General features: G+C 44.7%; 2 protein-coding genes across 2 annotated transcripts in view; one reads left to right on the top strand and one right to left on the bottom strand.

The window, feature by feature from the left end:
• LOC137348617 (uncharacterized) overlaps nt 1-6,813 on the top strand; it is an 86,269-nt gene extending 79,456 nt beyond the window's left edge. The window contains exon 30 of the mRNA XM_068013896.1: nt 1,108-6,813. The gene's annotated coding sequence lies outside the window, so the exon portion shown is untranslated. The remainder of the gene's footprint in view (nt 1-1,107) is intronic.
• On the bottom strand, nt 6,811-19,647 carry LOC137348616 (zinc finger protein 271-like; the record flags this gene model as incomplete). Its single annotated transcript, XM_068013895.1, has 8 exons — nt 6,811-8,037; nt 9,485-9,683; nt 9,782-9,791; nt 11,048-11,154; nt 11,949-12,129; nt 14,115-14,500; nt 14,706-14,781; nt 18,857-19,647. Coding segments are annotated over 8 exons (2,799 nt in total), but the record flags the coding sequence as incomplete, so codon positions are not given.

Genomic DNA, 19,647 nt, shown 5'->3' with positions numbered 1-19,647 from the left:
AACATCCAGGGCTGAATAATGTTCATTCTAACAGTTGGAGTTTATTTCTGCTGATGTTGAAAACCCCTATACCTGGGCTGGAGTTCAATATTCTGATAACACTCAAATGAATTAATGTTGTTTCAAACACACTTTGTCTGGTCCTTAATTTCTCCAAGATAAGATGAGGTTAATTGACGTCCTATTACTGACTGTTCCATTTTTGGGCCTTTTCTCCTTTCTAACTCTAGACTATTTCAGTTCTCATATCTTCGGTTACTCTCATGGGCAAGTCCCAGCTCCCTATACCTTGCAGAGTGCCTCTCCTCGCCTTGGGATCCAGGGAAGGCATCAGTAACAAACCCGGGATCACTAAACACAAAAACGAGTCTGTTAATCACTTTCAGCTACTGGACTTAGCCTGTGTCCCACAGCATCTCTCTCACCTTTGATGTGTGAATAGAGCAATGCACCTGCAAACCCGATTTAAATTTACTCAGCAAATGGATGAAACAAAAGACAACCAAATAAACACATCAAATACTCAGTGAGTTGCTGTGATCTGGGACACACTGCCTGAAAGGGCAGTACCTTTCCAAACGGAATTGGATAAATATATAAAAAGAGTTTGCAGGGCTCTGGGGAAAGGCCAGGAGAGTGGGACTAAATGGCAGCTCTTTCAAAGATGCTGCAGGCCCCTCAATGCAGCTCTATATTGACAGGAGACAGTCTGATGTCCAACTCCCTGAGAATAAAGATCCAAACTCTCTCATAAATCAGCTTAATTTCAAACCATTTGCAGCAAGTTGGGCTCCAGTTGCTCTGCTCCCCTGTCCCCGGGGTACAAACACTGTGAGGTGCGGTGCCCGCTAACTGTGGCCCTGAGGCCACGCTCCCCGTTTAAAGCGCTGCAGCACCGCTTCCCCGCGGTTCATCCTCTGATGTCCCCGCACTCACTTCCCGGCTCCGGCTGCTGAACTTCTCAATCTGCTATTTAAATGCAGGCTTTACCCAATTTATTTTAAAGAGGCGTTAAAATGGTGGACTCAGATCTCTCAGACAAACATGTTAAATCATCATACCAGCCATTTTCAGACTGGAAACTTAAACCTGCCGTTTCACTTTCAGTCAGGAACAGTTTTACACCAATCTCTGATTTGACAGCATGTTTCCAGCATTCACTGTTGTTCTTCCTGACTCTAAACACAGTTGTAAAGAAGCCTTCTGTTCCGTGCCCAGGAGCTCTGAACCATGGAAGAGAGCGGCTGGGACACATTTCTTACACATCTCAGGATTAACCCACACAGGGACTTTGTTGTCAGTGAAGAGAGAAGAGAAAGACCAAAGTGCCGTTTGTCCCTCTCAGTGTGACCCTGAAGGACTGTGTTCAGGCTGAAGTTCTGTTCCTGCCGTACGATCCTCCCCCCAGATTGTCCTTTCTGAGCTCCAGCCAGGTGATGTTAAACACTCAGGTGGGAAAGACAAAAATCTACAACAATGTGGTTGAAACAAAGCTGATTTATTTGACATCTATCCAGAATATTAACCTCTCTAACTGGGCTGGAGGTTAACATCAGCAGAAACAAACCCCAACTATCAGTATAGAAAGCTAGAAAATTTACAGCACAGGAGGTCATTCAGCCCATCATGTCTGTCAGCCAAAAAAGAGCGATCCAGCCCAACCCCACTTTGGAGCTCCTGGTTCATTGCCCTGTAGGTTACAGCACTTCAACTGCATATCCAAGTTTTTTTTTTAATGTGATGAGGGTTTCCGCCTCTACCATCCTTTCAGGCTGTGAGTTCCAGATGCACCACCACTCTCTGGGTGAAATGATTTCTCCATTCCCCTCTATTCCTTCTGCCAATTAGTTTAAATCTATGCCCCCTGGTTATTAACCTGTCTGCTCAGGGCAACAGGCCCTTCCTATCCACTCAGCCTAGGCCCCTCAGAATTCTATGCACCTCAATTAAATCTCCCCTCAGCCTCCTCTGTTCCAAGGAAAACAACCCCAGCCTACCCAATCTTTCAGCATAGCTAAAATTCTCCAGTCCCGGCAACATCCTCATAAATCTCCTCTGTACCCTCTCTGGTGCAATCACACCTACCCTGTAATGTGGAGACCACAAGAACAAAAGAAATAGGAGCCCATTGAGCCTGCTCTGCAATTCAATACGATCATGGCTGATCTTGGGCTTCAATCCTACTTTCCTACCCACTCCCCATATCCCTTGGTTCCCTGCGAGACCTAAAATCTATCTTAAATGTATTCAATGATGGAGTATCCACAACCCTCTGGGGTAGAGAATTCCAAAGATTCACAAACCCTTTGAGTGAAGTAATTTCGCCTCATCTCAGTCCTGAATGATTGACCCCTTATCGTGAGACTGTGTCCCAGTGTTGTAGATTCCCTGACCAGTGGGAACAATCTCTCAGCTTCTACCCTATCAAGGCCTTTCAGAATCTTGTACGTCTCAATTAAATCGCCTCTCATTCTTCTAAACTCCAGAGAATATCGGCCCAATTTACTCAGCCTCTCATCATAGGACAACCCCCTCATCCCAGCGACCAATTTAGTAAATCTTCGCTGCACTGCCTCCAGTGCAAGTATATCCTTTCTTAAATGTGGAGACCAAAACTGCACACTGTATTCCAGGTGCAGTCTCACCAAAGCCCTGTACAATTTTAGTAAGACTTCTTTATTCCTGTACTCCAATCCCAGTGCAATAAAGGCCAACATGCCATTTGCCTAATAGCCTCCTGCACCTGCATGTTAACTTTGTGCATTCCTTGTATGAGTATCCCCAAGTCTCTCTCAACATCAAAACTTACCAGTTTCACACCTTTTAAAAAATATTCTGCTTTTCTATTTTTAATGACCAGTGAACAACTTCACATTTCCTTATATAATACTTCCTTTCCCAACTTGTTGCCCATTCACTTAACCTATATCTCCCCGCAGCATCCCTTTCCACCGAACTTTGTATCATCAGCAAACTTAGATACATTACTCTCGGTCTCTTCAACCAAGTCATTAATATAGTGTAAATAGCGGAGGCCCCAGCACTGATCCTTGTGGCACCCCACTATTCACTGCCTGCCAGCTTGAAAATGCCCCATTTATGCTCACTCTCTGCTTCCTGTCCATTAATCAATCCACTATCCACGCGACTATATGAATACACCGGAAACACCAGAGGAATGTATGATGGCATTAAGAGAGCTCTTGGGCCAACCATCAGGAAGATCGCCACACCACCCCCCCACCCCCACCAAGTCTAAATCAGGGGACATGATCACTGACCAACGCAAGCAAATGGACCGCTGGGTGGAGCACTACCTAGAACTGTACTCCAGGGTAAATGTTGTCACTGAGACCGCCCTCAATGCAGCCCAGTCTCTGCCAGTCCTGGATGAGCTGGACGTACAGCCATCAAAATCAGAACTCAGTGATGCCATTGATTCTGTAGCCAGTGGAAAAGCCCCTGGGAAGGACAGCATTACAAGAGTGCCAAGCCTGCTATACTCTCAGCACTACATGAACTGCTTTGCCTGTGCTGGGATGAGGGAGCAGTACCACAGGACATGCGCGATGCCAATATCATCACCTCTAAGAACAAGGGTGACCGCGGTGACTGCAACAACTACCGTGGAATCTCCCTGCTCAGCATAGTGGGGAAAGTCTTTGCTTGAGTCGTTTCAAACAGACTCCAGAAGCTGGCTGAGCGCGTCTACCCTGAGGCACAGTGTGGCTTTCAAGCGGAGATCCACCATTGACATGCTGTTCTCCCTTCGCCAGCTACAGGAGAAATGCTGTGAACAACAGATGCCCCTCTACGTTGCTTTCATAGATCTCACCAAAGCCTTTGATCTCGTCAGCAGACATGGTCTCTTCAGACTACTAGAAAAGATTGGATGTCCACCAAAGCTACTAAGTATCATCACCTCATTCCATGACAATATGAAAGGCATAATTCAGCATAGCGGTGCCTCATCAGACCCCTTTCCTATCCTGAGTGGCGTGAAACAGGGCTGTGTTCTTGCACCTACACTGTTTGGGAACTTCTTCTCCCTGCTGCTCTCACATGCGTTCAAGTCTTCAGAAGAAGGAATTTTGTTCCACACAAGATCAGATGGCAGGTTGTTTAACCTTGCCCGTCTTAGAGTGAAGACCAAAGTACGGAAAGTCCTCATCAGGGAAGTCCTCTTTGCTGATGATGCTGCATTAACATCTCACACTGAAGAGTGTCTGCAGAGACCCATCGACAGGTTTGCGGCTGCCTGCAACGAATGTGGCCCAACCATCAGCCTCAAGAAAACGAACATCATGGGACAGGACATCGGAAATGCTCCATCCAGCAATATCGGCGACCACGCTCTGGAAGTGGTTCAAGAGTTCACCTACCTAGGCTCAACTATCACCAGTAACCTGTCTCTCGATGCAGAAATCAACAAGCGCATGGGAAAGGCTTCCACTGCTATGTCCAGACTGGCCAAGAGAGTGTGGGGAAATGGTGTACTGACACGGAACACAAAAGTTCGAGTGTATCAAGCCTGTGTCCTCAGTACCTTGCTCTACGGCAGCAAGGCCTCGACAACGTATGTCAGCCAAGAGCGACGTCTCAACTAATTCCATCTTCGCTGCCTCCGGAGAATCCTTGGCATCAGGTGGCAGGACCGTATCTCCAATGCAGAAGTCGAGGCGGCCAACATCCCCAGCTTATACACACTACTGAGTCAGCAGCGCTTGAGATGGCTTGGCCATGTGAGCCACATGGAAGATGGCAGGATCCCCAAGGACGCTTTGTACAGTGAGCTCGTCATTGGTATCAGACCCACTGGCCGTCCATGTCTCCACTTTAAAGACGTCTGCAAACGTGACATTATGTTCTGTGACATTGTCCACAAGTCGTGGGAGCCAGTTACCGGCAATCGCCAGACAGCCATAAAAGCGGGGCTAAAGAGTGGCGAGTCAAAGAGACTTAGCAGTTGGCAGGAAAAAAGACAGAAGCGCAAGGCGAGAGCCAACTGTGTAACAGCCCCGACAACCAACTTTACCTGCAGTGCCTGTGGAAAAGTCTGTCACTCTAGAATTGGCCTTTATAGCCACTCCAGGCGCTGCTTCACAAACCACTGACCACCTCCAAGCACTTACCCATTGTCTCTCAAGACAAGGAGGCCAAAGAAGATATTACCCCAACACCATAAGCCCTTATGTCACCTATTCATCTTTTATGTGGCACTTTATCGAATGCCTTTTGAAAATTCAGGTATACTACATCGACTGGTTCCCCTTTATCTACCCTACAAGTTACATCCTCAAAAAACTCTAATAGATTTGTCAAACAGGAGTTCCCAGGTTTCTCTCTACCAGAACTGTATGCAGTACTCTAGCTTTGGTCTAGCTCGTGTTTTATTTGGGTCTGGCACAGCCTCCCTGCTCCTAAAAGACAGAAAATGTTGGAAATACTCAGCAGGTCTGGCAGCAACTGTGGAGAGAGAAACAGAGTTAAGGTTTCAGGTCTGTGACATTTCATCCACAGAAAATACTGGAAATACTCCCTGCTCTTGTATTCTATGCCTCGACTAATAAAGGAATGTATCCCATCTGCATTCTTAACCACCGTATCTACCTGCCATACCTTCAGGGATCTGTGGACATGCACTCCAAGGTCTCTCTCTGTTCCTCTACACTTCTCTGTATTCTACCAGTAAAATATTGCTTCTTCAAATGCATTACCTCACACTTCTCCGGATTGAACTCCATTTGTCTCTTTTCTGCTCGCTTGGCCAGGCCATTGATATCTTCCTGCAGTCTACAGCTTTCTTCCTCACTGTCAACATCAAGGCTGCAAACGTCTTAATCATGACACCTAAGTTAAAGTCTAAATCGTTGATATAACTGATGTTGATATAATACTGAGCTATGTGGAACCCCACTAGAAACAGCCTTCCAGTCACAAAAACACCTCTTGACCATTACCCTTTGCTTCCTGCTGCTCCAGCTGCACATGTGGTTGTCCGGGACATGAGAAGTGTCCTCGAGTTCCCACATGGAACAGGATGTTCCCTCCACTGGACTGAGATGCCCTGCTATGTCGTTATTTATTGGAGTATTAATTGACTAAACTGGAATAAACGGAAGATTTAAGTAAATAAAGACCCACCAACTACTCACCGGTCGGCTGCTTCCTTTGTGCTGATGTCACTTTTATAGGGAGTTAACTTAAATGTTTTACTGAACTCTTTTTTTTATATCTCAGATTTAAATTGACTGAAAAATTCAGAAACTTTTACTGTGACTATCCCTTGTTATTTAACATTATCCCCTAGGTCTGATTAATTGAACGCTAACTGTAATTATATGATAAATTATCAAATTGTCTTTAGTTTTATGCTAATTAATTGATCTAGTCTTACTTTATAGTTGATTAAATGTAGTGACCAGAACTGTATGCAGTTCTCTAACAGTGAGGGGTGGGGGTTCTAACTAGTGTTTTATACAGTTCCAGCATAATCTCCCTGCTTTTATACTCTAGGCCTTGGCTAATAAAGATAAGCATCCCATATGCCTTCTTGACCACCTTATCTACCTGTCCTGCTACATTCAGGTATCTGGGGACACGCACTCCAAGGTCCTTCTGTTCCTCTACACTTTGCAGGTTCCCACCATTCACTGTGCATTCCCTTGCCTTGTTTGCCCTCCCCAAATGCATTATCTCACACTTCTCTGGATTGAATTCCATTTGCCTTTTCTGTCCCTACCTGACCAGTCCATTGATATCTTCCTCCAGTCTGCAGCTTTTTTTCTTCATTATCAACCACACAACCAATTTTTGTATCATCTGCAAACTTTTTAATCATGACCCCTACATTTAAGTCTAAATCATTGATATATAACCCGAAAAGCAAGCAGCCTTGTGCTGAGACCGGGGGAAACCCAATTAGAAACAGGTTTCCAGTCAGGATATGATTAACAGCAGCAACAACAGCAGAATCCAATCCCTGCAGTCACCGGTGAACTCGCTGGTGCCTCAGCAGTTTGTTTGAATTAGCAAATCCCTTCCCACACACAGAGCAGGTGAACGGCTGCTTCCCAGTGTGAACTCGCTGATGTCTTAGCAGATACCTTTTACTTTTAAATCTCTTCTCACAGTCAGGACATTTAAAAGGTCTCTGGTCGGTGTGAACAAGTTGGTGTTCAGTGAGGTGGGATGACTGAATGAATCCCTTTCCACAGTCAGAGCAGGTGAACGGTCTCTCCCCTGTGTGAATAAGTTGGTGTCGTAGCAGCTCATTTTTACTTTTAAATCTCTTCTCACAGTCAGAACATTTAAAAGGCCTCTGATCTGTGTGAACAAGTTGGTGCTGAGTGAGGTGGGACGACTGAATGAATCCCTTCCCACACATGGAGCAGGTGAATGGCCTCTCCCCTGTGTGAGTACCTTGGTGTTGCAACAGCTCATTTTTACTTTTAAAACTCCTCTCATGGTCAGAACATTTAAATGGTTTCTTATCAGAGTGAACCCGCTGGTGTCTCTGGAGGGTTGATAAAGTATTAAACCCCATTCCACATTGAAGACAGACGAATGGTCTCTCCCCAGTATGAACTCGCTGGTGTACCAGCAAGTTGGATGAATTAATGAATCCCTTCCCACACACAGAGCAGGTGAATGGCCTCTCCCCAGTGTGAACTCGCTGGTGTCTCAGCAGCTCATTTGTACTTTTAAAGCTCTTCTCACAGTCAGAACATTTAAATGGTCTCTGATCAGAGTGAACCCGCTGGTGTGTCTGGAGGTTTGATAAAGTATTAAATCCCTTCCCACATTCAAGGCAGATGAATGGTCTCTCTCCAGTGTGAACTCGCTGATGTGTGTAGAGGATGGATGACTGAGTGAATCCCTTCCCACACACTGAGCAGGTGAACGGCCTCTCCCCAGTGTGACTGCGCCGATGAGTTTCCAGCTGGGATGGGGAATTGAATCTCTTCCCACAGTCTCCACATTTCCACAGTTTCTCCATGGTGCGGGTGTCCTTGTGTCTCTCCAGGTTGGACGATCAGTTGAAGTCTCAGCCACACACAGACCCGTTTACAGTTTCTCCCCACTGTGAATGGGGTGATGTTATTTCAGGTTGTGTAACTGGTTAAAACTCTTTCACAGTCAGTGTACTGGAACACTCTCACTCGGGTGTGTGTCTGTCTCGGTGCTTTTCCAGTTACACTGATGTTTGAAATCTTTTCCCACAGACAGAACAGACAAACATTTCTCCTTCCACATTCAAAGGACAATGATATTCTGTTCCGGATGAATCGAGTAACTCTGTCAGATCTTAACGTGATGTTTGGTTTGAGTTTGTCATTTGCAGATCCTCCCCTTCTAATCCCCTGTAAAAGGAGATAACATTGAATGACATAGAATACACAGTACACAAACAGGCTATTCAGTCCAACTAGTCTGTACAGGTGCTCATACACCTCATGTGTCTGCTCCTATTCCATCTACCTCATTTCAGCCTTTCAGCAGACCTTTTTATTCCCTTTGCTCTCATATTTACACCTAGTTTCCTTTTGAAAACATCTCAACTTATTCACCTCAACCACTTCCACATTCTACCCACACTCTGAGTAAAGAAATCTCTCCTTATTTCCCGATTGGATTTATCAGTAACTGTATTCATGGCCCCCGGATTTGGATTCACTCACACGTGGAAACATTCTCTCCACGTCATAGAATCATAGAATTCTAGAAAGTTTGCAGCACAGAAAGAGGCCACTTGGCCCATCGTGTCTGCACCTGCCGAAAAACGAGCCACCCAACCTAATTCCACCTTCCAGCATTTGGTCCGTCGCCCTGCAGCACTTGAGGTGCTTATCCAGACCACTTTGAAATGAGTTGAGGGTTTCTTGCTCTACTACCCTTTCAGGCAGCGAGTTTCAGACCCCCACCACCCTCTGGGTGAAAACATTTTTCCTCTTCTCCCCCTAATCTTTCTACCAATCACTTTAAATCTATGTCCCCTGGTCACTGACCTCTCTGCTAAGGTAAACAGGCCCTTCACATCCACTCTATCCAGGCCCCTCACAATTTTGTACATTTCAATCAAATCTCCCACCAGCCTTCTCTGTTCCAAGGAGAACAACCCCAGTGGTCCTAACACTGACCCTTAGGCAACACCACTGACTACTGTCCTCCAGCTGAAATACAGCCATTTACCACAACTTATTGTTCCTGCCCTTGAACCATTTTTTAAAAATCCAAGCTGACACTGACCCTCCTATTCCATGAACCTCAATTTTGTGAACCAGCTTTACATGTGGTACTTTGTCAAATGCTTTCTTAAAATCCATATAGCCAACATCCACTGCATTCCCTTCATCAACCTTCTCTGATACTTCAACAAGAAATTCAATTAGATTAGTCAAAAGCGATCTGCTTTTTGCAATCCGTACAAGGCTATCCTTAATTAACCCAAAACTCTCCAAGTGCCTGTTTATTTTTTCCCTACTTCTTGTTTCTAAAACCATACCCACCACTGATGTTAAACTGACCGGCCTGTGGTTACTAGAGATGTCCTTACACCCTTTCTTGAACGAGGATGTCACATTTGCCATTTTCCACTCCTCTTTCACCTCTCCCATATCGAAAGAATATTGGAAGAATATGGTAAGCCCTTCCACAATCTCCACTCCCACTTCCTTTAGCAACTGGGATGCAAGCCATTTGGACCAGGTGACTTGTCCACTCTAAGCATAGCCAGCCTTTCCAGTACATCCTGCCTATCAATTTTCACCCCATCCATTACCTCTAAATCTCTGCATCCAAAGAAAGTACTCATTAAGTATTCTAGTCTTGCCCTGTGCCTCTAAGCATATATTACCCTCATTGTCCCTAATGGGCCCCACTCCACCTCTTACTACCTGCTTACTATTTACATAGGAACTGTCTCCCTCTGGTGTGACTGTGCTGCTGTGTTAGTAAATAGCACCAAGAATGAGGAAAAGGCACAAGTTAAACGGTACAATTTTAAAGGGGGTGCAAAAAGGACAGACCTGTGTTGTTTGGGCACAAATCTTTGAAGGTGGCAGGACAGGTTAACAAAGCATTTAATAAAGTATATGGGAACCTGGACTTGATAATTAGTGACATTGTGTACAAATGTTTTTCTTCAATAAAGGCACTATTTCAGTGCAATTTGATCATGTTGCTGTCTCAGCTCGTGCACTAAATGATCATTTGGGCAAAGTGACAGGCTATTACATTAAAGCTATATAAAACAAGGGTTCCGAAGAAGGGTCACTGACCCGAAACGTTAACTCTGCTTCTTTTTCCACAGATGCTGCCAGACCTGCTGAGTGGTTCCAGCATTTTTTGTTTTTATTTCAGATTTTCAGCATCCGCAGTATTTTGCTTTTACTATATAAAACAACCTCTGCTGCTTCCTCCCTGAACCTTACCGCCTCTCCACCTCTCTTTTCTCCTTTAAGATACCTCTTAAAACCTACCTCTTTAACCAAGCTTCTGAACAACTGCCCTCATATCTCAAGTCAAATTTCACTTTATAACACTCCTATGAAAAGCCTAGGAACATTTTATTACATTAAAGATGCTAGATAAATACAAATTGGTGTTGCTGATTTAAACATTTATCACTGTTCCTTCGCAATCACTGGGTGAAAATCCTGTAACTCCTTACCTAACAGCATTGTGGAAGTACCTTCACCACATGGACTGCAACGGATCAAGAAGACAGCCCAACATCAGCTTCTCAATGGACAACTGGAGATTGAGAATATGTGCTGGTCTTGCTCATGACATCCATATCCTAAGAATAAAGTAAAAAAAAAATCTGTCTTTGTAAAATGGATTAAAGGCCTCTACAGAAATATTTGTTCCTGAAACAATTACCTTCACACTGTACATAAAATGTCTGTTTAGCAACCGAATCTCCCCTAGAATCTACCTCCCTTGACAGTCCCAAATCATAAATTGTTGGGCCTGACTGAGTTCAACCCAGCAGCTTCCCCTCCATCTCCACTCCAGCTCAAACTGATGCTACAAAAAGACCTACGCAGGAGGCCAGGGACCGACTTTAGCATCCAACCAACACGCACCGCGATACAAACCAATTCTTAATCGGCCCGTCTGTGTTTCTAGACTCGGCTCTGTGAACAACGGCTGCAATAAAACAAAAGCAAAATACTATGGATGATGGAATTCTGAAATTAGGAGAAAAATGCGGTCAATAAATAAGCAGATCAGGCAGCATCTGTGGAGAAAGAAACACATTTCAGGGTGTGATGAATTACAGGGAATAAAAATGGTGCCGAATTTGTTGGTCAATATAAGCTCAGAAGTGGAAGAGAAATGGACTATAGCGCAGGAAAAACAATTCCTGACCATGAAAGATGCTGGGGAAGATAAAGCTGGTAATCCAGCAGCACATGGTCAGGGGATGGGCAGCAGTGAAAACCTCATTCAGTCATGGTCTTGGGAAGTAACAGTAAAAAACCAAACATGTCTAAAATACAGCCATTATTAGAGGGAGGGGAAGTGAGGCAATGGCAGAGAGGCGATCGGGGACGGCAGGGGTGAAACTGAGCAATGGATGGACATGGATTCAGGTCCACAGCAAAGGGGCACATCAGCCGCAGAGCCATGGAATCCCTTACAGACAAGCACCGCAAAGCACTATGTGTTCTAAATTGCAGAAAAATGTTCAGAAATAATCACCTCTAAAACTATTCCACTGTTTTCAAATTTAAAACCTCCTGCTGGAGCTTGCAGCTGGAAAGATCTCAGAAACCCTGGAATCAGTTTTCAAAACTCCCACCACTGAGGAAAGACCCGGCGAGTTGGATGACGTCACACCGATCATCTGCGCCTGTGCAAAACTATAAACCCCGCCCAGTCATCGCCAAGATGGCTGCACATGCGCTCTGCTCCCGCTCAACCAAGATGGCAACCGTTACTAGAGGCTGTGCCCAGGAAAAAGCCCCGAAGCTCCAAACGCGGGATCTGGAGGTTCTTATTCGGGGCTTGCGGCCTACGCCAGATGTTTCTAAAGCCTCCCCGCCCACCCGCTGGCTCCATTCCTCCCCTGCGACCCGTCGACTCTCATCCGCTGCGAAAGCATCTCCAGCACTCGCACAGCTCGAATCAAAGTGACACTGCACATGCTCCTAGACAATCCAGCGCTGCGCCTGCGCGTTGGGCTCTAGTGGCGCGAAGAGGCTCCAGCAATAGATGCAGTGTCATTGTCCATCACATACTTTAAACTCCATCGCAAAAGTTTGTCAATAAGCTTTAATTTTACCAACAAGCCTCCTGTTTGGCATTTTATCAAACACTTTTTGATAATTGATCTACACAACATCCACTGCATTTCCTTTCTCACTACACTTCCTTTCTCACTACACTGTGTTATTCCCTCAAATAATCCCTGCTGTCGGCCCTGAATTAATATATTTGACCAACAAATGTTGAAATATTTGCTCCCCAGCCACAGGATCATACAGGCATATTCATTTACGGCACAGAAGGAGGCCGTTTGGCCCATTAAGTCCATGCCAGCTCTCCACAGAGCTCTTCAGTCAGTCCCCCACCCCTGCTCAATCTCCATAGCTCTGCAAGTTTATTTCCCTCAAGTAGGCATACAAATTCCTCTTCAAGTCATTGATTGTCTCCGCTTCCACCATACTTGTAGGCAGCGAGTTCCAGGTCATTACCACCTGCTGCGTAAAAAAGTTTGTTCTCATATTTCCCCTGCATCTCTGCTCAAAACCTTCAGTCTGTGTCCCTACTCCTTGTAACATTAGTTAATGGGAACAATTTTTCCTTGTCTAACTTTGTTAAACCTGTCATAATCTTGTACACCTCTAGTAAATCTCTCCTCAATCTCCTTTGTCCTGAGGAAAACAACCCCAGCTTTTCCAACCTAACCTTGTAACAAAAATCCCCTATCATTCTTGTAAATCTCCTTTGCACCCGCTCAAGGACCCTCACATCCTTCCTGAAGTGTGGTCACCTGAACTGGATGCAATACTCCAGTTGGGGTCTAACCAGAGCTTTATAAGGGTTCAGCATAACTTCCCTGCTTTTGTACTCAATGCCTCTATTAATGAATCCCAAGATCCCAGATGCTTTACTAACCACTCTCTCAATATGTCCTTCCACCTTCAAAGATCTATGCACATGCACCCCTCTGTTCCTGCACGCTCTTTGGAACTGTGCCATTAAGTATATATTACCTCTCCCTATTCCTTCTGCCAAAATGCATCACCTCACATTTGTCAGCATTAAATTCCATCTGCCACCTCTCTGCCCATTCTGCTAGCCTATCTATGTCCTGTTGCAGGCAGTTTATGTCATCCTCACTGTTTGCCTTACCTCCAAGTGTGGTGTCATTGGAAAATTTTCAGAGTCTACTCTGTATTTCAAGGTCCGAGTCATTTATATATAGCAAAAAAGCAGTGGTCCAAGCACTGACCCTTGGGGAACACCACTATTTACCATCCTCCAGTCTGAAAAGCAATCATTTACTATGACTCAATGTTTTCTGTCTTTGTCATTTTTTTAATCCAATTGGAAACTGACCCTTCTGTTCCACGAGCCTCAAGTTTGTGTACAGCTTTTTATGTGGTACCTTATCAAATGCTTTCTTAAAATCCATACAAACAACATCCACCACATTCCCTTAATCAACTTTCTCTATTACTTCATCAAAAAATTCAATTAGATTAGTCAAACATGATCTGCCTTTCACAAATCCATTGCTGGTTATCCTTAATAAGCTTGAACCTCTCCAAGTGTCTGTTGATATTTTCTCTGATTATAGCTTCTAAAGCCTTACCTACTACTGATGTTAAACTAACTGGCCTGTAGTTGCTAGGACTGTCCTTACACCCTATTTTGAACAAGGGTGTCTCATTTGTCACTCTCCAATCCTCTGGCACCTCTCCTGTATCTAGGGAAGATTGGAATATTAAGGCAAGCCCTTCTGCTATCTCCATCCCCACATCCTTCAGCAACCTGGGATGCAAGCCATCCAAACCAGGTGACTTATCTATGCTAAGCATAGCCAGTCTTTATAGTACTCCACTCTCTCAGTTTTTATCCTATCCATTGCCTCTACTCACATGGCTTCTACTGATATTTTGTCAGCCTCCATTTCCCTAGTGAACACTGATACAAAGTACTCATTACATATATTAGCCTTGACCTGCACCTCTAAGCATATATTACCCCCATTGTCCCCAATGGCCTCTACTCCTCCTCTTTCTTGCTTGATGTCGAAGATCTTTGGGTTCCCTTTTGTGTTGACTGCCATTCTATTTTCATATTCTCTCTTTGCCAATCTTAATTTCCTCTTCACCTCCTCTCTCAGCTTATTGTACCTGGCCCGGTTCTCACTTGATGAGTTCACCTGAAACGCATCATACACCATCATTTCTGTCTCTCTCGTCATCCAAGGAGCCCTGTTCTTGGTTGCCCTACCTTTCACCATTGTTGGAATGTTCCTAGCCTGTACTTAAAGATCTCTTCCTTAAAGATAACCATTGTTCTGATACAGCTTCTCCTGCCAGTCTTTGGTTTCATTTAACCCTGGCTAGATCCCTTCTCATCATTATTGAAATTAGTCCTCTTCCAATCTATACATTCTACCTTATTTTGTTCCTCGCTTTTCTGCATTACTTGTATAAACCTGATGATACGATGATCACTCTTACCCAAGTGCTCCCCGCAGACACTTGGCCCTCCACATTTCCCAGCACCAGATCCAGCAATGCCTCTTTTCTAGTTGGGCTGAAAACATACTGATCCAGGAAGTTCTCTTGAACACATTCTAGAAATTCCTCTCCCTCCTTTCCCTTTACTCTAAAATTATCCCAATTGATATTTGGGTAATTGAAGTTCCCCAATATCACCACTCTAGAGTTCTTGTACATCTCTGTGATTTTCCTGCAGTCTTGCTCCTCTCTCTCTCACTACTTGGAGGTCTATAGAATACCCCTGGTGATATGATCATACCCTTTTTGTTCCACAACTCTAACCAAATGGATTATGTCCTTGCCCCTTCAAGGACATCTTCCCGTTCCAGCACTGCAATGCCTTCCCTCATCAGGACTGCCGTCCCATCTCCCTTTTTTCCAAACACATTATCCTTGTATATTAAGTGCCCAGTCCTCGCCATTTTTCAGCACCTTTCCATTATTTCCACTACACCGTATTCCCATACTGCTATTTGTGCTTGTAGTTCACCAACCTTATTCACCACATTTTGTGCATTTACACACATGCATTGTAATCCTGTCTTTGCATTCCTCATAGTCCTTCTCAGTCCACTCCTATCTAATATGGAATTACTCCCTTCTCTAGTACTAACACTCTCACTCTGACACCACCTAATACTTTGCTACAAAGCTCCCTCTACACTGTCGCATCAAACACTCCCCGGGCAGGTACAGCACAGGTAAAATACAGAGTAAAGCTCCCTCTACACTGTTCCATCAAACACTCCCAGGGCAGGTACAGCATAGGTAAAATACAGAGTAAAGCTCCCTCTACACTGTTCCATCAAACGCTCCCAGGGCAGGTACAGCATAGGTAAAATACAGAGTAAAGCTCCCTCTACACTGTTCCATCAAACACTCCCAGGGCAGGTACAGCATAGGTTAGACACAGAGAGCATAAGAAATAGGAGTTGGACTTGACCATTTGGGGTAAAGCTCCCTCTAAACTTCATTGGCTGTAAAGTGTTTTGAGACGTTCTGATGTCATGAAAGGAGCTACAAAAATGCAAGTCTTTCTTTAACAGAGGAGAAAAGGCCCAAAAATTGAACATTCAACAGCAGCATTTCAATTGGTCTCATAAGAATATAACATAAGAAATAGTAGCAGAAGTAGGCCATTCAGCCCTTCGAGTTCGCTCCACCATTCAATGGGATCATGGCTGATCTTCTACTTCAACACGATTTTCCCGCACTGTCCCCATATCGTTTGATGCAGGTTGATGGGTAAATTGGCCATTGCAAATTGCCCCTAGTATAGGTAGGTGGTAGGGGAATTGAGGGAAGGTGGGGATGTGGTAGGAATATGGGATTAATATAAATAGGTGGTTGATGGTCGGCACAGACTCGGTAGGCCGAAGGGCCTGTTTCAGTGCTGTATCTCTAAATAAATAAAATAAAATGTAGAAATCTACCGATCTCAGTCTTGAACATACTCAACGACTGAGTCTCCACAAAGAATTCCACAGATTCACCATCCTCTGAGTGAAGAAATTTCTCATCTCAGTCCTAAATGGTCTGCCCCTTATTCTGAGGCTTTATCCCCTGGTTCTGGACCCTCCAGCCACGGGAAACATCCTTCCTCCATCTACCCTGTCGAGCCCTGTAAGAATTTTGTATGCTTCAATGAGATCACCACTCATTCTTCTAAACTCCAGAGAATAAAAGCCCAGTCTATTTAAACTTTCCTCATAGGACAATCACTTCATCCCAGCAATTAGTTTGATGAACTTTTGTTGCACTCCCTCTATGGCAAGTATATCTTTCCTAAAGGGAAGTAGACCAAAGCTGTACACAATACTCCAGGTGCAGTCTCACCAAGGATCTGTATAACTGCAGTCAGACATCTTTACTTCTATACTCAAATCCTCTTGTAATTAACAACAAAAACAAGAAATGCTGGATTCACTCAGCAGGTCTGGCAGCATCTGTGGAAAGAGAAGCAGAGTTAACGTTTCGGGTCAGTGATCCTTCTTCGGAACTCTTGTAATTAAGGCCAGCATACCACTTGCCTTCTTAATGCTGTACCTGCATGTTAGCTTTCAGTGACTCATGAACAAGGACACCCAAGTCCCTTTGAAGTTCAACACTAAAAATTGGCAAGTCATGCTGCAGCTGTACAGAACTTTAGTTAGGCCACACTTAGAATATTGCGTGCAATTCTGGTCGCCACACTACCAGAAGGACGTAGAGGCTTTGGTAGAGGGTACAGAAGAGGTTTACCAGGATGTTGCCTGGTCTGGAGTGCATTAGCTATGAGGAGAGGTTGGATAAACTCGGATTGTTTTCACTGGAACGACGGAGGTGGAAGGGCGACATGATAGAGGTTTACAAAGTTATGAGCGGCATGGACAGAGTGGATAGTCAGAAGCTTTTTCCCAGGGTGGAAGAGTCAGTTACTAGGGGGCATAGGTTTAAGGTGAGAGGGGCAAAGTTTAGAGAGGATGTGCGAGGCAAGCTCTTTACACAGAGGGTGGTGAGTGCCTGGAACTTGCTGCCGGGGGAGGTGGTGGAAGCAGATACGATAATGACGTTTAAGAGGCATCTTGACAAATACATGAATAGGATGGGAATAGAGGGATATGGTCCCCGGAAGTGCAGAAGGTTTTAGTTTAGGCAGGCATCAAGATCAGCGCAGGCTTGGAGGGCCGAATGGCCTGTTCCTGTGCTGTACTGTTCTTTGTTCCCAGCCTCTCACCGTTTAAGAAATACTCTGTTTTTCCTACCGAAGTGGATAACCTCACATTTCTCCACTTTGTATTCCATTTACCAACTTTATGTCCACTCATTTAGCCTCCCCCAAATCCCCTTGAAGGGTCTTTGCATCCTCCTCACAACTCACTCTTGCACCTAGTTTTGTGTCATTTGCAAATGTGAAAAAATTACATTTAATCCCCACATCCAAATCATTGATATAGATTGTGAATAGCTGGAGCCCCAAGCACTGATCCTTGTGGTACATTATGGGGATAGCATGGGAAAGTGGCATTGAGATAATGATCAGCCATGACCTGATTGAATGGCGGAGCAGGCTCGATGGGCTGAATGGCCTATTCCTACTTCTATGTCCTATGTCCCTACCCCACTAGTCACAGCCTGCCAACCTGAAAATAACTTATTTCTTCCTTCTCTCTGTTTTCTCTCCATTAATTAATTCTCAATCCATGCCAATATATTCTCCCCAATCCCATGTGCTCTAATTTTGTTTACTTAACCTCTAGTGTAGGACCTTATCAAAAGGTTTCTGAAAATATAAATATACCACATCCACTGGTTCTCCCTATCTATCCTGCTAGTTACATCCTCAAAAATCTCCAATAGGTTTGTTAAATATGATTTCCGGTGGCGCAGTGGGTACTGCCAGATTCTGGGTACTGCCTGTGCGGAGTTTGCAAGTTCTCCCTGTGTCTGTGTGGGTTTTCGCCGGGTGCTCCGGTTTCCTCCCACCGCCAAAGACTTGCAGGTGATAGATAAATTGGCCATTGTAAATTGCCCCTAGTGTAGGTAGGTGGTAGGGAATATGGGATTACTGTAGGGTTAGTATAAATGGGTGGTTCTTAGTCGGCACAGACTCGGTGGGCCGAAGGGCCTGTTTCAGTGCTATATCAATAAATAAATAAAATCCATGCTGACTCTCCCAATCCCACCATTATTTTCTAAGCATTCTGTTATCACATCCTTTATTCTCAGATTCTAGCATTTTCCTTATGACTGATGTTAGGCTAACACGTCTGTAGTTCCTTATTTTCTCTCGCCCTCCTTTCTTAAATAGTGGGGCTACAATTGCCACCTTCCAATCTGCAGGAACCATTGCACAATCTATAGAATTTTGAAAGATGACCAATGCATCTACTGTCTCTACAGACACCTCTTTCAAGACTCTCCTCTTATCCTGAAGGCATCAAGGACTTGACACACAGTTTGTGGAAACAAAACTGATTTATTTAACATTTACCAAGAATATTAAATTCCAGCTCTGTTATAAGGGTTATCAACATCTGCAGAAACAAACTGCAACTGTTAGAAAGAACATGGTTCAGTCCTGGATGTGATTAACAGCATTAGCAGCAGAATCCAATTTCTGCAGTTACTTGTGAACTCGCTGGTGTCTCAGCAGGTTTGAGGAATTGCTGAATCGCTTCCTACACACAGAGCAGGTGAACGGCTTCTCCCCAGTGTGAGTGCGTTGGTGTTTCAGCAGATCCTTTGTGCTTTTAAAGCTCTTCTCACAGTCAGAGCATTTAAAAGGTCTCTGATCAGTGTGAACAAGTTGATGCGCCTGCAGATCAGATGACTGAGTGAATCCCTTTCCACACACGGAGCAGGTGAATGGCTTCTCCCCGGTGTGAACTCGCTGGTGCCTCAGCAGGAGGCATGACTGGGCGAATCCCTTCCCACACACAGAGCAGGTGAATGGCCTCTCCCCAGTGTGAGTACGTTGGTGTTTCAGCAAATCCTTTGTGCTTTTAAAGCTCTTCTCACAGTCAGAACATGTAAACGGTCTCTGATCGGTGTGAACAACTTGATGTGTCAGCAGATCAGATGACTGAGTGAATCCCTTTCCGCACACGGAGCAGGTGAACGGCCTCTCCCCGGTGTGAACGCGCTGGTGTTTCAGCAGCTCGTGTTTTCTTTTAAAGCTCCTCTCACACTGAGAACATGTAAACGGCCTCTTATCAGAGTGAACAAGTTGGTGTGTCAGAAGGCAGGATGACCAAGTGAATCCTTTCCCGCACACGGAGCAGGTAAATGGCCTCTCCCTAGTGTGACTGCGTCGATGAGATTCCAGATGGGACGGGGAACTAAATCCCTTCCCACAATCCCCACATTTCCATGGATTCTCCGTGGTGCGGGTGTCCTTGTGTCTCTCCAGGTTGGATGA

Source organism: Heterodontus francisci, chromosome 34, assembly GCF_036365525.1.
Source record: "Heterodontus francisci isolate sHetFra1 chromosome 34, sHetFra1.hap1, whole genome shotgun sequence".
NCBI classification, from domain to species: domain Eukaryota; kingdom Metazoa; phylum Chordata; class Chondrichthyes; order Heterodontiformes; family Heterodontidae; genus Heterodontus; species Heterodontus francisci.
The sequence above is the reverse complement of the archived record's forward strand: the minus strand, read 5'-3'. Positions and strand labels throughout refer to the sequence as shown.